The sequence below is a fragment of the Neomonachus schauinslandi genome, chromosome 9 (genome assembly GCF_002201575.2).
Source record: "Neomonachus schauinslandi chromosome 9, ASM220157v2, whole genome shotgun sequence".
Taxonomy (NCBI): domain Eukaryota; kingdom Metazoa; phylum Chordata; class Mammalia; order Carnivora; family Phocidae; genus Neomonachus; species Neomonachus schauinslandi.
This window is the reverse complement of record NC_058411.1, coordinates 91,290,943-91,308,113: the sequence shown is the minus strand read 5'-3', so window position 1 is coordinate 91,308,113 and position 17,171 is coordinate 91,290,943. Positions and strand designations below refer to the sequence as shown.

The 17,171-nt window shown below is 41.7% G+C and overlaps 2 protein-coding genes across 10 annotated transcripts in view; one reads left to right on the top strand and one right to left on the bottom strand.

The window, feature by feature from the left end:
* Positions 1-413: 413 nt before the first annotated feature.
* On the bottom strand, positions 414-875 carry LOC110583771 (60S ribosomal protein L10a-like). Its single transcript, XM_044918287.1, has one exon. The coding sequence runs from the start codon at positions 873-875 to the stop codon at positions 414-416; it is 462 nt and encodes a 153-aa protein (XP_044774222.1).
* A 1,473-nt stretch (positions 876-2,348) lies between these two features.
* The window catches only part of DMXL2 (Dmx like 2), a 150,292-nt gene continuing 135,469 nt past the window's right edge, over positions 2,349-17,171 (top strand). For all 9 annotated transcript variants that reach the window (XM_044918224.1, XM_021694061.1, XM_021694059.1 and 6 more), the window contains exon 1: positions 2,349-2,530. In XM_044918224.1, the coding sequence (XP_044774159.1) occupies positions 2,444-2,530 (87 nt within the window). In that variant the 5' untranslated portion in view covers positions 2,349-2,443. The remainder of the gene's footprint in view (positions 2,531-17,171) is intronic.

Here is a 17,171-nt window from a genome sequence, read left to right as displayed (position 1 = left end):
TTTATAAGGGACCCTTAGATTTGGGCAGGAGAGGAAGGAGCCAAAAGTGGCTCTGCGTTTCTAGTCTGGGTGACTGGGGGGAAGTTATGGCACTAAACGGAAAGGGAAAGGAAAATGTCCTAGGTTGTCGGGAATTATCTTTGACTCCTCTTTTTCCACTGAACATACTACCAATCTCTGCCAGGCCTTTGCCTCCTATCTCCCTACCCTTCTAATTATCCTTCACAGTGCTACAAAGTCATCTTCTTGAAGCAGCTCTGATTGTAGAAATTTCTGCTCGGAAACATTTGCTGAAGTCCCCACTGCATGCAGAATGAAATCTAAACTGCTTCTTCTTTTTTTTTTTGAAGGTAGACAGAATGTACTTTGGGGTTTGCAGTATGGAGAACATGACTACCCATCAGCACTAGGATTTATTGAGCTGTGCCTTTGTACAGGCACTGGGGCTTGCCCATGGTGCTCTTGATGTAGAAAGCCCGGACATTCTGCCAGTTCTTTTTGAGCAAGGACACCAGGAAATTGACTGCTAAGTGGATGTTGTACACAAGCTGGTCATCTGTCATCTTCACACGGCCAACAGTCTCTGCCAGACACAGCACCTTCTTCAACTGGAATTTGATGGTGGACTTCACTTCATCCACTTTGGCCACCATGTTCTCATTGTGGGTCAGCAAGGAAGGGAACTTGCCAGCCTTATTCAGGCTTGGGCCCAGGATTCGTGGGATCTGCTTGATCAGAGATTCTGAAGCCAAAAAGGCATCATACTTCTTGGCCAGCTTCTTGACTAATTTCTTATTCTTGTTGAGTTTCTGGTTCCCACGCAGGACTTCCCCCACCGCCTCGTAGAGGGTGTCCCGGGAGACTTTGCTGCTCATGGTTCTTCTCCCCGCAGTAACCGGAAAGGAGTGAAATCTAAGCTTCTTAAGGGAGCATTCAAGACTCCCCCTGATCAGGCCAGGCCACAAGCTATCTCTTGGATACCTTTACCTTGCTAAGTATCTTTTCCTTTCCCCATCCTACATATCATCTGCTCCAAACATTAATCTAATCTTTGTTCCCTGACATATCCTGTCATTTTATACCTCTAAGCCTCAGCTCATGTTATTTTCTCTATTTGAATGCAGTTTCTTGTCCATCCCAACCTGCCAAAATTTTACCCTGAGTTTATGTCATGGGCTCCATTACACTTTACCCATCCATCCCATTAGTCAAAAGTACCCTTCAATAGTGCATAGACTTTTGTGTCTCAATCACAACACTTTTAGCGTTCTGCCTAGTGTTTTAGATGGTTGTGTCTTGGAATCCCTTCTACTCCCTCGCCCTAGTGACTTATACACAGCGTAGGTTCAAAAACTGGTGATGGATTTACCTGGAGCAGGGATCTGAGTCCTCTATCCACCACCGAAAGTTTAGCGTACGGTCTGGAAAAATCAGACGATTCTGCGAATCCATGACATCACGCATGAAAGAGTCTAGAGGAGTCACCTGTCTCTAGGGGGCCCTTTTGCTATCTAGAACATCCGTGACAAAAGGTGGGAGCAAAATAATTTGCTGTCAGGGGAGTACGGCTTCCCCAAATAGTTGCCAGATGCCTTTATTGTTTATGTAAAATTAAATACCTTACGTACCTTAAATGCCTTATGTAAAATTAAAAAGCCCTACGGGATCTAAGATTTTCCGAGGTGGAATTTCCCGGTGACCGGCGTCCTCCTGAGGTCGACTGCCCTGACCATCACACAGTGTACTCGGGAGTGGATTAAACACTCATTAAGACAGAACCGAGGCGCGCCGCCAGAGAAGGACTGCTGCGTGCCCCGGAAAGGCCTCAGCTGCGCCCCGCCCCCACTGGCCGCAGCCGGGAGGCTCCGAGGGAACTCCCGCACGTCTGCGCGCGCAATCCCGGGACAAGGGTCCACGCGGCGCGCGCAATTGCCCTGGAAACCACTGCGCGCGCACGCGCAAACGCGGGGCGGGGAGCAGGACTGAGCTAAGAGCCTAGCAGCTGGAGGAGGGGCTTACCCTCTCACTCTACTGTAGCTCTCTCGAGGGTGGGCGCGCGCACCGCCCTTCTCCCTCGGGCGGAGCGTCCTTTCCAGCACGCTCCCGGCTCACGCGCTTCCCCGGCGCCCCCTCGCCCCGGAGCCCCCCCCGCCCCTCCGTCTCACACGCACCCTTGCGCTCCTCCCGCATTTGTGCGCCGGTGCAGCAGGCAGTGGGAGCATCCGGGCATTTCCGCAGCCGAGCGGCGATCCGGGAGGCGGCAGCGGTCGAGGAGCTCCCATGGCAGGGACGAGGAAGGGGGAAGGCAAGAGGGGGGCGAGGCGTTAAGCCGGAGCCGCCGCGGGGTGGGTCCCGAGGGAGGCGGAGGGGGAAGCGCCCTCGCGGTCGGGCGCGGGGCTCGTCGCTCCTTTCGCGCAGTCCCTTGCCAGCCCGGGCTCCGGAGATGCATCTGCATCAGGTCCTCACCGGGGCTGTCAACCCTGGAGACAACTGCTACTCCGTGGGCAGCGTCGGGGATGTCCCCTTCACGGTGAGCGGCGTCCGGGAGCTCGAGGGGGAGAGACTGGGGGCCGAGCCGAGATCCCCGTCCCGGCCCACGCCTCTCCAGGGAGGCTGTGAGGTGCGAGTGGGCCCCACCTGCGCCCCTTTGCAGCTCAATTTCGGGGGGCGGGCGTGGGACTGTGAGTCCTGCGGCTGGTGTAGGAAATTACCCACGAGGGAAAAGGATTAGGAATCCACCGCACTGTCCGCCCTCAGCAAACGGGCCCCCGGGGGTGACTGGACTAGAAGGTTCCTCTCGTAGGGCGGCCTCAGGTCTGCGGTGGAGGAAGATGGTTGCAGTCGCCGAAACCTGAGCGTCCGTTTCGCACCTGCTCTCGGCGTGGAGGCGAAGACTTGGTCTTGTCTCGGAGCATGGAGGCGATGCTGCAGCTGGCTCCCCCTGCCCGCCGAGTTAGGGCAGCGAAGAGCGCCGGAGCCTGTGGCTTTAAATCCGATACCACCCGACCCTCCATATCTCCTGATGCAGAATCTTAATTCCAACAAGGAAATAGAAAATTTCATTCTTTGCCCCCGAAAAATCTAAATGGAAGGGTTAGAGTGACAGTGGCCTGGAAAGCTATTTATCCCGAGATCAGTTTGGTAACCTTCCTAGGTAATAGTTAATCCGTTTGCAAGGTAGGCTGGTTTATTTGTTTTTAAACTAAGGCAATGCGAACATTTTATAACTGTTTTGTTGTTGTTGCTTGTGCGAGTAAAGTGTGTGTAAACGATAACGTGTTAGAATCTCTTTCAAATCTCCATGAAAAAGACGTTTTCTGAATGAGCTTGGACGGATCAGTGCTTTTGGAGAATGGATGCTGCTGTTAGTATAGCTAATTCGAACTAAGCCATAGAGCTTCTTTTTACCCATAGACAGACTCCCATGGATCAACATGAGTTCCTTCTCTGTATTAAATTTACACAGTGTTCTCCTTCGAAAGCACAGTAGGCAATAAGATCTGGATTAAATACACAATGTTATTGGTAACTTATGCATGATAAAATTGGAAATAGCATAATGGTATGCTTTTTAGACAAGGAAAACACTTTGCTGTCTGCTTTCCAACAGCATGTTTTTAAAGCTGCAGAAATAAGAAAAGCTCCAGCAAAACTGCAGAATCATTATGTGGCACAGTGTATTCTGGAACAGAATTTATCATTATGATACATTAAAAATAACCCCATAAGATTGCTTTTTGCTGATTTTAATTTTTAAATGTAATCAACTTGTCTTTGTTTCAATTTAGGATGAACCTTTAAGGATATAATTTGCCTGACTTATATTGTTACACATGACCCTATCATTGGTGTCATCTGTGTTTTGTGTCCATGTGACCTAAAGATCCATATAGAGTGAGCTTGGACTTCAAGTGTATAGAGACAATTTGGGGCATAGAAGAAATTCCCCTTTCCCCAGCTGTGTAGGTGGGGAGGAAGTTTCCTAGCTTAGAAGAGTAGGCTTCATCCATTAAGAAGTCTGGAACCTTAGGTTATGGGGTACTTCCACACTATCATAGTGGTGGTAGTTTTTTGTTTCCATCTAAAGTGGAGCAGTGTCTCATTGAGGGAATGGTGAATAGAGCTAAACAGGTTCAGATGCAGTCTGGAAAAGCCAGTGCAAGAACTGTTAGCATTGTGCAGGTGTGGTTATGCTGTAGGCCACCCATGACCAGGTCCTTGAAATCATTTTCAAATCTTTCACCACCTCCCTAATTCAACCAACCTATCACCAAGGGTGACTGACTCTCTGCAGTGTCTATCAGATTTATCCCTTTTCTTGCTTTTTTTTTTTTTTTAAAGATTTTATTTGTCAGAGAGAGAGAGCACGTGAGCGAGCACAAGCAGGGGGAGGGGCAGAGGCAGAGGGAGAAACAGGCTTCCCTCTGAGCAAGGATCCCGATGCGGGACTTGATCTCAGGACTCTGGGATCATGACCTGAGCTGAAGGCAGACACTTAACCGACTGAGCCGCCCAGGTGTCCCGGGTTTATCCCTTTTCATCTTCATAGTTACCACCTTATTGTAGAACCTAAATTGTACTACTTAAAATAAACACTTCTAGACTGGTTTTCCTCGTACTCCTCTCTGATCAGTTCATCTTCCACACAGCTGCTGGGATAATTTTTCTCAAATACCATTTCACCATATCATTCTTGGCTCAAGAATATTAAGTTGTTCCTAATAGATGTGTTATGAAATTTAAGCTTGTCAGATATTCTTCTGCCATCTTTGATTTTATATTTGATTATATGTTCTCATCTTGGCCTCTCTGCTATAGACCTACTAATCATTTTACTCTATCCTACATTTAAAAAAAGAGATTTATTTAAAAGAGAGAGAGAGAACAAGTGAGGGGGAGGGTCAGAGAGAGGGAGAGAAGCAAACTCCCTACTGAGTGTGGAGTCAGATGTATTTGGGCTCCATCTCACAACCCTGAGATCATGACCTGAGCCAAAATCAAGAGTCAGATGTTTAACCAGCTGAGCCACCCAGGTGCCCCATATCCTACATTTTTGTGTTGCACCATGAGGATCCTTGCTTTTTATTTTCCCAAATATGTCTCAAAATTTACTTGGTTTAGGATGCCTGCTTATGATTCTGATTATTTTGGCCCTTTGGCATTTACAGACCTATGTTGCACACCATCTCCTTTTTTTGTTTTGAGTGCACTGATGCAGTTATAATTTTGCCATGAACTAGAAATGACCCTTTGGACTCTAAGAAGAACAGATTCGCTTAAAAAAAATTGAGAACAAGCTGTTTTCAAGTATTCTAGAATCAGCTAACAATTATTTGAATGCCTACATTAATAAAGAAAAAAATTTTAAAAACCCACAATAGTAGAACTTCTTTACACAGTGTGCCATTTGATTTGTATAGCAATCAGATGAAAAACTTTAGTTCTGAGTCAGATGACTAAAAAGGGGACCAGCCAGGACTGGAATGGAGGTCCTGTGACTTCTTGTCTGGTAGACTTTTCTCTGTAGTATTTTTCTTTCCTATCAGAGTGCTTGCTTTGGAGGGTATGTGTATGTTTGGAAGGCACAGACGTGGCCAGTGTAGAAAGACAGACTGTCTTGCAGCTAAACAGTGGTTTTTAGCTAATGGTATCTTTCATGATAACCTGAGGATCTTTTCAAAATAGGGTATATCATTATTTCAGAGTTTATAAATTGTAATTTTTTTAAGAGGAATTATTTTCAAAGGATTTTGAAGTGTTCATGACATTGTAATTGAAAAACAGTGTGTTATATATATTACACTGTGCGTGGTGGGTAGTGGGTGGTGTGATCTTCTGGGTTGTGAATGACTGCTTATGTCACCATGGCCCAGTCGTGCTATGTTGTCACGATGGTGCAGTTTGTAGTGGACAGTCCCGGTGATGTGTGTATCTGTAGTGCTAAGACATGCTATGATAGTTTTCACTTATATTTGGGCAGTTAGTGGTTTTTAAAAACAATTGTGATGTTATAAATGTAGTTGTATATATCACCTTTTGATCATTCGGTTCTTTTCAGTGTAGGAGCTAATTTATGGAAATACTGTTATCCTGTAATAAATCAGGACCCAGACAGTTCAAGGAGATGATCTTTTACTTTGTATGAGCTAAGTGAATGTTTTAAGGCTTAATGTAACAGTGTAAATTTTCCTTATTTATATTTTTTATTGCTTTCCTGAAAAATAGTCTCTATTTTAAAAAAATTTTTCTGTAAGCATTAAAATATCAATTAAAATGATAGTACATGATTATTAATATAATTAATTTTTTTTCACATCTTGGCCTTAAGGGTTACAGACTCTATTTTCTGGTGTGTAAGGGCAGTTGATGTTATTCTAGTCTGATATGAATTCAACACATTAAAGTTTACAAAAATTAGTCATTTCCATTCAGGGAGCTTATCATCTACTGGTAGAGATTAAAGATGATGTTTGTAATTATAATGTAAGACAGATGAAAGAGATCACATATAGTTGGGAGGATAAAAGATTTCATATAAGATTGACAGTTGTAAAGACAGGTATTAGGCCTTTCTGGATGGCAAGAACAACAAAAGCCAAGGAATAATGTGATATAAAGGATAAATTATTGGGTGACTGTTCCTTTACAAAGCAATTTAAAAAAACCCACAAGATTTCCTTATTAAATAAGAAAACACCCTCAGAATGTTGAAAAATATAATTCGCAAACATTAACCCTAACTTTTTAGGAAAACATGTTGTGACATCTCCTAACTTTTATTTTTTGTTTTCTTCCTTAAAGCACCACCAGAAGGTTAGTAATTAATGAAAAAGTATTCATTTAAAAAAGTTAGAAGTGGGCGCCTGGGTGGCTCAGTTGGTTAAGCGACTGCCTTCGGCTCAGGTCATGATCCTGGAGTCCCGGGATCGAGTCCCGCATCGGGCTCCCTGCTCGGCAGGGAGTCTGCTTCTCCCTCTGACCCTCCTCCCTCTCATGCTCTCTGTCTCTCATTCTCTCTCTCGCAAATGAATAAAATCTTTAAAAAAAAAAAAAATAAAAAAAAAAAAGTTAGAAGTTACTGTTATATGACCTCTTTTTCTGGCATTTAGATATATTTTAATTCTACTGTAGTATAATAATATTCCAGTCCCAGAATTATGACAACACTGAACTTTGAAAATGATCAGCCTGTTTATACATTTAGCACATGTTTGTTGAGCACATAGGTGTGTCAGGCTCTGTGCAGATTAACAACAACGGCAACAACAGAAGAACAAAAATACATAGTACTGATTTCAGGGAGTTCATTAAAGAAGTATAGGAACCTGGTAATCTACTTGGAGAGTTAAGACATGTATTTAACCACAGCCAATGGCTGTGTGGTGTTGTGAGGCACTTACATTCTTGTGGGAATTCAAGAATAAGAGATCACATTTGGCCAGGAGAATGGGAAGTTGGACAGAAAAATGCTTCGGTGCTGGTCAGTTATCAATACATATAACAACTCATACAGCTGTTGATAGCCTGTGCTAATAGTAAAGGGAAAAACAATAGTCAAGAATTTAGAATGGAGTTGTTTTCCGAGAGAAGTTGGTTTGTTTGTTCCTGGAGAGTAGCTTCTTGTTTATTTAAATTGGTACCGTTCAGAGTTTGTGGGCTTTTGTTTAGTGTGAGCCTATAGGTAAATATGAGGTTATGTAAGTTCTTACTTATGTCCCTATGTAGATTGTTAGTTAGCCTTTCTGCTTATAGTGGGGGGGGACTCTTAGCAGCTACCCAGAAACTCTGGTATAAGTCCCAAATAATGCCTCCTTAGAGATAGGAAGTTAGAGTAACTACCTCTGTGACCCTGGCTAACTCACTTAAACTTTTTAGGTTTTTCATCTATAAAATTAGGTTCTTTTAAAATACTCAGACCTTAAATGAACATTATATGGACTTCTCTAGAGATTTGCAAGAGGCAAAAGGGAAAATGGACCAGAAACATAAGGTGATTGTGGTGAAGTTAAGGTCTGGAGTCTGTTGTAGATTGCCCCTCCACTGATATGTATAGGATTGTTCATCTGACTTTACAGTTCGGGAGTTTGACCTCTGTTCTGGCTCAGAGAATAAGCCATGCAGAGTGTGTATGAAGTAGTGCATCCTCTTTGGGCCCATAGTTGAGAATGTGGCTCTTGTTCATGATTGTGTCTTCAGCATATGGTAGGTGGTACTTGCCTGGGACTGTCACAGTGCAGTATGAAGTGGAAGATGGGGCCAGTGTGATTGTATTGAGACTTTCCATGCTCTAGATCTACTTACTTCTCTACTTTATGTTCTTAGGATTTGGGGTATTTAAAAGATGACTTTAGGAATTACAATCAGTATTTTTTTTAAATTTTATTTTATTATGTTATGTTAATCACCATACATTACATCATTAGTTTTTGATGTAGTGTTCCGTGATGATTCATTGTTTGTGCATAACACCCAGTGCTCCATGCAGAACGTGCCCTTCTTAATACCCATCACCGGCTAACCCATCCCCTCACCCCCCTCCCTCTAGAACCCTCAGTTTGTTTCTCAGAGTCCATAGTCTCTCATGGTTTGTCTCCCCCTCTGATTCTCCCCCCTTCATTTTTCCCTTCCTACTAGCTTCTTTTTTTTTTTTTTTTTTTAACATATAATGTATTATTTGTTTCAGAGGTTCAGGTCTGTGATTCAACAGTCTTATACAATTCACAGTGCTCACCATAGCACATACTCTTCCCAGTGTCTCTCACCCAGCCAGCCCATCCCTCCCACCCGCCACCACTCCAGCAACCCTCAGTTTGTTTCCTGAGATTAAGAATTCCTCATATCAGTGAGGTCATATGATACATGTCTTTCTCTGATTGACTTATTTCACTTAGCATAATACCCTCTAGTTCCATCCGCGTCGTTGCAAATGGCAAGATTTCATTTTTTTTTTTTTCTGATGGCTGCACAATCAGTATCTTACCTTGGGTCTTGGGAAATTTTTAGAACAAATCAGAGTCTCAGTATTTAATTATCAAAAAGAGCACAGGGTGTTGGGTTACAACCACGGTGGCACAGTGGAAAAACAAGTCATGCCTGACCAATTTAATTTCCTTCTATGATAGAAAGCAAAGCAGTATTTAAAAGGGGATAATGATAGAAAATATCTGTAATTCTCATTTAATAAGGCTCTTCAAGCTTGTGGGTTATTTTTTAAAACAACTTTGGAAGCCAAATATTTTAATAGAAATTTTAAGATTTTCAGTCTTCTTAAATTTGTAGAATCCTTTTGCATTATATTTTTACTCTGAAACTGTAATTCATTACGTAACAGGATATAGAACCTGTTATTGAGGAAGCAGGTGCAACTTACACAGGTGGTATGACTATATTTTCTTTCTCTTAGACATAGCTCATGTTATCCTGGAACTTGATGTATATATGTGAACCCACTTTTCTGAGCTTTTTATTCTCAAACCTTCTCCTTTCATGATTGCAAAGGGCTTGTTCAATGCCCCCCTCTCCTCCCATTCTAAGCGCCTGCAAAATAAGATGGTTATCTCATATCCCTCTCATAGAGAAGTCAGTAGGTACAAAAGGGTCAGTGAATAGAGTGAGACTTCTTTAAGTACGACATGGTAATTTGGTGGAATGATGTGAGAACCATAAATAATATCCTCTTAGGGGGCACCTGGGTGGCTCAGTCGTTAAGTGTCTGCCTTCAGCTCAGGTCATGATCCCGGGGTCCTGGGATCGAGCCCCACATCGGGGTCCCTGCTCAGTGGGGAGCCTGCTTCTCCCTCCCCCACTCTCCCTGCTTGTGTTCCCTCTCTCGTTGTGTCTCTCTGTGTCACATAAATAAATAAAATCTTAATAAAAAATAATATCCTCTTAGATTGTCATTGAAGATGTTCCATTAGGGCTGCCTCCTCTAAAAAGTGCGTCTTCTCAGGAATAGTAACATTTAATTAATTTTTAATTTTAATTAGGCTCCACACCTAATGTGGGGCTTGACTGAGCAAGCCAGGCGCCCCTAGTAACATTTAATTTATACTAAGTCATGATGTGTTGTTCATCCTGTGATTTTAAGAACCCAGGAAATTTGAGCCTGTGTGTGCATTATGGAAGGGGGCATGGATGGACCCAAAAACACATAGAAGTTTTGGCTTAGATTGAGTCAAAGATGGACATAGCTTATATGGTAGCTGTAGTTCAAGAACAAAATACTGATGTTTTCCTAGGTGTAATGACTTGGGTTTTGTGATGCTAGCAATTCCTCATATTTTCTCTGGCCTTGACTATGTGTATACTTAGGAGGATCTAAACAGAGGGGGATACTCAAATTATACTGTACTCTACCCATAACATCTTCTATCATGCCTTTAATGTACATGAATTGTCAGTATTTCCAGCAAAGGCCATTTCCTCCACTTATCCTTGTGGTTTTAAACTGGAAGTGATTTTGCTCCCTAGGGGACATTTGGCAATATCTGGAGACATTTTTGATTGTTGTGACAGGGTTGTTGGGAGAGGACAGGCATCTGTGGGGGAAAGGCTAGAGATCTTGACAAATGTCATACAATGCAAAGGACAGCCGGCGGCTTCCCCACCCCGCCATGTCAATCCGTAGAAGTTTTGAGAAATCCTGATTGATACCCTAGTTCCTGTCTTCTCTTATCTACTCAAGGGCATTGTGCTAGCAGTTTCTCTTGTTCTCTTCTGTAAAATTGCTTTTTCTTATTTATTGAAATACTTTGTTCAATAGCTCTCTTGGTTTTCCTCTACTTCCCTTACCTGCTCCTTCTCAGCCTGATTCCAGATTTCTGTATCTTGCTATTTCTTTGTCATCTCCTTCTTGAATGTCTAATAGCGATCTCAGAATCCCTATCCTCATAACATTCTCCTCCTTCTGCCTTCCCTAAATCAGTAAATGGTTACTTTTTTTTTTTTCAGTTCCCTTGGAATCTTTTCACTCTTTCCTTTCCTATCTAATATTGGCACATTCTGTTGGCTGTACGTTCAGGATTCATCCAGAATCTGACCACTTCTTAGCTCATCTGTACCACTTCCACCCTGATCCAAGACACCATCATCTCTAGGATTATGGCAGTAGGTTCTTACCAGTTCTTCCTGTTTGCCTTTAGTCTTATCTTCCTTCAGTTTATTCTCAATAGCAGCCAGAATGATCCTGTTAAAATATAAATCAAATCTTGTTAATTCCATTTTCAAAACTTTTAAATTACTGCCCCCCCCCCCCGCCCAGAGAAAATACGTGAGTGCCTTAAATGCCCTTAGGTTTTGTTTCTTTAGCATCTAGAACAAAAATTTATTGAGTACAAAAAGGACCCAATATAATAGTGTATGAAACGGACACTTAGTGAAATACAGAACATGCTTATAGTAAACATAGTTATCACTTTTATAATATTGTTTTTTATAATATCTTTTGATATAGGTCAGTGGCATTCGGCCATGTTTAGATAAATGAATTTTATAGGATGGGAGCAGGGAGAGGTGATAATTATAATGCAGGTATAAAGCTTTGCTGGTGTAGTCTATTTTTTAATTTTTAAGGTTTGCTGGTGTAGTCTATTTTTTAATTTTTAAAGACAATTTTATTTATTTGTCAGAGAGAGCACAAGCAGGGGGAGCTGCAGGCAGAGGGAGAAGCAGCCTCCCTGCTGAGCAAGGAGCCCAGTGCGGGACTTGATCCCAGGGATCAAGACATGAGCCAAAGGCAGACACTTAACCATCTGAGCCACCCAGGTGCCCCTATTTTTTTTTCTTTTATAAATGATTGTATTCTTCCAAGAACTAAGGATAAAAATGAACATTTCAACTCCAGAGAAAGAAATAAGGAAAATACGTGAAAAAATATTTTTTTATGTTAATCACCATACATTACATCATTAGTTTTTGATGTAGTGTTCCATGATTCATTGTTTGTGTATAACACCCAGTGCTCCATGCAGAACGTGCCCTCTTTAATACACATCACCAGGCTAACCCATCCTCCCACCCCCCTCTCCTCTAGAACCCTCAGTTTGTTTTTCAGAGTCCATCGTCTCTCATGGTTCATCTCCCCCTCCGATTTCCCCCCCTTCATTCTTCCCCTCCTGCTATCTTCTTCTTTTTTTTTTTTTAACATATAATGTATTATTTGCTTCAGAGGTACAGATCTGTGATTCAACAGTCTTGCACACTTCACAGCGCTCACCATAGCACATACCTTCCCCAATGTCTCTTACCCAGCCACCCCATCCCTCCCACCCCCCACCACTCCAGCAACCCTCAGTTTGTTTCCTGAGATTAAGAATTCCTCATATCAGTGAGATCATATGATACATGTTTTTCTCTGATTGACTTATTTCGCTCAGCATAATACCCTCCAGTTCCATCCATGTCGTTGCAAATGGCAAGATTTCATTCTTTTTGATGGCTGCATAATATTCCATTGTATGTATATATATATATATATATATATATACATATATATGTATATATATATGTATATATATATATATATACCACATCTTCTTTATCCATTCATCTGTCGATGGACATCTTGGCTCTTTCCACAGTTTGGCTATTGTGGACATTGCTGCTATAAACATTGGGGTGCACGTACCCCTTCGGATCCCTACATTTGTATCTTTGGGGTAAATACCCAGTAGTGCAATTGCTGGATCGTATGGTAGCTCTATTTTCAACTTTTTGAGGAACCTCCATACAGTTTTCCAGAGTGGCTGCACCAGCTTGCATTCCCACCAACAGTGTAGGGGGGTTCCCCTTTCTCCGCATCCCCGCCAACATCTGTCGTTTCCTGACTTGTTAATTTTAGCCATTCTGACTGGTGTGAGGTGATATCTCATTGAGGTTTTGATTTGGATTTCCCTGATGCTGAGCAATGTTGAGCACTTTTTCATGTGTCTGTCGGCCGTTTGGATGTCTTCTTTGGAAAAATGTCTGTTCCTGTCTTCTGCTTTCTTGATTGGATCATTTGTTCTTTGGGTGTTGAGTTTAAGAAGTTTTTATAGATTTTGGATACTAGCCCTTTATCTGATATGTCATTTGCAAATATCTTCTCCCATTCTGTTGGTTGTCTTTTGGTTTTGTTGACTGTTTCTTTTGCTGTGCAAAAAGCTTTTTATCTTGATGAGGTCCCAGTAGTTCATTTTTGCCCTTGCTTCCCTTCCCTTTGGGTGCCCCTATTTTTTTCAATCCTGATTGGGACTTTTGATATTTTTGAATCTGTGAATTGATGTATTTTATCAAATCTAGAAAAATTTCAGCTAATATCTCTTCAAAAATTGCCTCTACCCCATTGACCTTATGAGACTAAATATATTGGACCTTACCACTTTATTTTTGTGTCTAATATCCTTTCCTCTGTATTTTCTTTTTATCCTTCTCTGCAGCATTCTGGATGGTTTCTTCCAATTCATTTGCTAATCCTATTTCTGTCATGTCTAATTTGCTTTATTGTACTTACTGTACTAACTAGTACTAGGTTTTGTTTTTGTAGATGTCTTTTTTAAGATTGAGCAAGTTTCCTTCTATTCCTTTTTTGCTGAAAGTTTTTTTTATCATGAAGGGGTCTTGAATATTGTCAAATATTTTCTCTTCATTGATTAATATGGTCATGTGGTTTTTCTTCTTTAGACTGTTAATGTGGTGGATTACATTGATTGACTTTTGCAAATTGAATTAGCTTTGTATTACTGGTATATTATCCTTTTTATGTATGGTTAGATTCAATTTGCTAGTATTTTATTGAGGTTTTTTGCATTTATGTTTATTAAGGATGTTGATCTATAGTGTTTTTTTTTTTTAAAGATTTTATTTATTTGAGAGAGAGAGAGAGAGAAAGAGAGAGAGCACATGAGTGGGAGGCAGAGGGAGAGGGAGCAGCAGACTCTCTGATGAGCAGAGAGCCTGATGAGCAAGGGTCCCGAGATCATGACCTGAGCTGAAGGCAGACGCTCAACCGACTGAGCCAGGCACCCTTATAGTTTTTTTTTTTCTTTGCATTTTTTTTTTTTTTGGTTTTGGTATCATTGTAATGCTGGTTTCATAAAATGAGTTTGAGGTATTCCTTTTCTATTTTCTGTCAGAGGTCGTGTAGAGTTCATGTCATTTATTCTTTAAATGTTAGTAGAATTTTCCAGTGAAAACATCGGGCCTTGGAGTTTTCTTTTCAGAAGGTTTTAAGCTCCACACTTGATTTCTTTAATAGTTAAAGGACTATTCAGGTAATATATTTCATCTTGGGTGTGTTTTTGTAGTTTCTGGTTCTGGAGGAATTAGTCTTTTTCATCCATTTCTTTGTTGTATTTATGTGTGTAGAATTGCATATAGCATTTTAGTATTATCGCTTTAATGTCTGCAAGATTAGTACTGGTATTCCCTCCTTTATTCCTCATATTGATAATTTGTTTCTTCTCTCTTTGTCTTCCTAGAGATTTATATACTTTATTGTTCTTTTTCAAAGAACCAGATTTTGACTTCGTTCATATTTTCTATGATTTTTTTCTGTTGTCAATTTCATTGATTTCTTTTTTTTTTTTAAGATTTTATTTATCTATGAGAGAGAGAGAGAATGAGAGAGAGAGAGCACATGAGAGGGGGAGGGTCAGAGGGAGAAGCAGACTCCCTGCCAAGCAGGGAGCCTGATGCGGGACTCGATCCAGAGACTCCAGGATCATGACCTGAGCTGAAGGCAGTCGCTTAACCAACTGAGCCACCCAGGCGCCCAATTTCGTTGATTTCTGCTCTTTATTATTTCCTGCCTTCTGCATGCTTTGAATTTGTTTTGCTTTCCTTTTCTAATTGATTAGGATGGAAGCTTAGATTACTGATTTGAGAGTGTTCACTTGTATCTCTTTGAGCATTTTTATTTTAGCCACTTTAACGTTTTTGTCTGATAATTTCAACATATGGGTCTGTTGATTGTTTTTTCCATTGTGAGTTGACGTGTTTGTTTTTGTGTGTGTGTGTGTGTGTGTGTGAGAGAGAGAGAGAGCATGCGAGTGTGGTGGGGGGGCTGAGGGAGAGGGAAAGAGAGAATATTAAGCAGGTTGAATGCCGAGCATGGAGCCCAGTGCAGGCCTCCATCTCACAACCCTGAGATCATGACCTGAGCTGAAATCAAGAGTTGGATGCTTAACTGACTGAGCCACCCAGGTGCTCAAGATTTTCTTAGTTCTTTGTACTGCTGAATAATTTTGGATTGTAACCTGGACTTTTAAAAACATTGTGTTATGAAACTCTGGATCTTGTGTAAATCCTACAGAGAATGTTGATATTTTTGTTTTAGCAGGCAGTCTGCCTTTTTGGTTTCAGGCCAAAAGTTCTGACCAGCCTTCTATGGGTTGTCATTTCAATGTCACTTCCATTTTTTTTTTTAATGATTTTATTTATTTATTTGACAGAGACAGAGAAAGAGAGGGACCACAAGCAGGGGGAGTGGGAGAGTAAGAAGCAGGCTTCCTGCTGAGCAGGGAGCCCAATGCAGGGCTCGATCCCAGGACCTTGGGACCATGACCTTAGCATAAGGCAGATGCTTAATGACTGAGCCACCCAGGCACTCCAATGTCAGTTCCATTTTTAAAGCCTTTGCAGTCCTAGTTAAATATATCCAGTATATGTTCCACTTAGTGGCCAGTAACGGGCATGGTCAGCGGCCTTTCCTGTAGTTCCTTTCTTCAGGTTTTTGCTCTTCTGTTTAAGGTATGATCCATGCATGAGCTGCCTGGGAATGAGCCCAGGAGTTTATAAACAAAGTTTATAGGCTCGTTCTTCTGAACTCTTCCCTTTCTGTGATTTCCCTGGTACTTTCTGGTTTCTCTGGCTGCAAAGCTGAGACTCTAGTTACTCTGCACTATACTTCCTGGGAATGTACCTGTGTTCAGTGCCAAGTAGCAGTAGGACAGGGAAAGAAAAAAAGCAGTGGGTGTTAACCTCACTCTCTTGTAATCATAGCTCCTCATATGGGAACTGTGGGATTGCTTGGGGGCTGGGATGTGAGAATATGGAGAAAGGAAAAAAAGATAAATGGGGAATTCTCCATTCCTCTCTTTGAAAACTAAGTCTCTTTCACCACTTCTTCAGCCAAAAGTAAATGGCTTCTTTTTTTTATGTAGTGTTCCATGATTCATTGTTTGCATATAACATCCAATGCTCCATGCAATACGTGCCCTCTTTAATACCCATCTCCAGGCTAACCCATCCCCTCACCCCCCTCCCCTCTAGAACCCTCAGTTTGTTTCTCTGAGTCCACGGTCTCCCATGGTTCGTCTCCCCCTCCGATTTCCCCCCCTTCATTAGTGCTCACCATAGCACATACCCTCCCCAATGTCTATCACCCAGCCACCCCATCCCTCCTGCCCCCCACTACTTCAGCAATCCTGTTTGTTTCCTGAGATTAAGAATTCCTCGTATCAGTGAGATCATATGATACATGTTTTTCTCTGATTGACTTATTTTGCTTAGCATAATACCCTCTAGTTCCATCCACGTCATTGCAAATGGCAAGATTTCGATTTTTTTGATGGCTGCATAATATTCCATTGTATATATATATATACCACATCTTCTTTATCCATTCATCTGTCGATGGACATCTTGGCTCTTTCCACAGTTTGGCTATTGTGGACATTGCTGCTATAAACATTGGACGTGCACGTACATTTGTATCTTTGGGGTAAATACCCAGTAGTGCAGTTTCTGGGTCATAGGGTAGCTCTATTTTCAACTTTTTGAGGAACCTCCATACTGTTTTCCAGATTGGCTGCACCAGCTTGCATTCCCACCAACAGTGTAGGGGGGTTCCCCTTTCTCTGCATTCCCCGCCAACATCTGTCGTTTCCTGACTTGTTAATTTTAGCCATTCTGACTGGTGTGAGGTGGTATCTCATTGAGGTTTTGATTTGGATTTCCCTGATGCCGAGTGATGTTGAGCACTTTTTCATGTGTCTGTTGGCCAAAAGTAAATGGCTTCTTTTGGAGCTCTCTTTTTTTGCTTCTTGGTTTTGTCCTAACGTTAGTTAAACTGTGCTGGTACTTCAAATTCTGATATTTTTTCCTAATTCACTTGCTATCATTTACTTTTCAGAGTCCTCAAATGGCAGTTTCATGCATTTTGTTCATGTTTTCTGGCTGCATTCAGTGGGAGA

What these genes read in the sequence shown, in the direction of transcription:
- LOC110583771 (XM_044918287.1), bottom strand. Translation starts at nt 875, where the DNA reads ATGAGCAGCAAAGTCTCCCGGGACACCCTCTACGAGGCGGTGGGGGAA.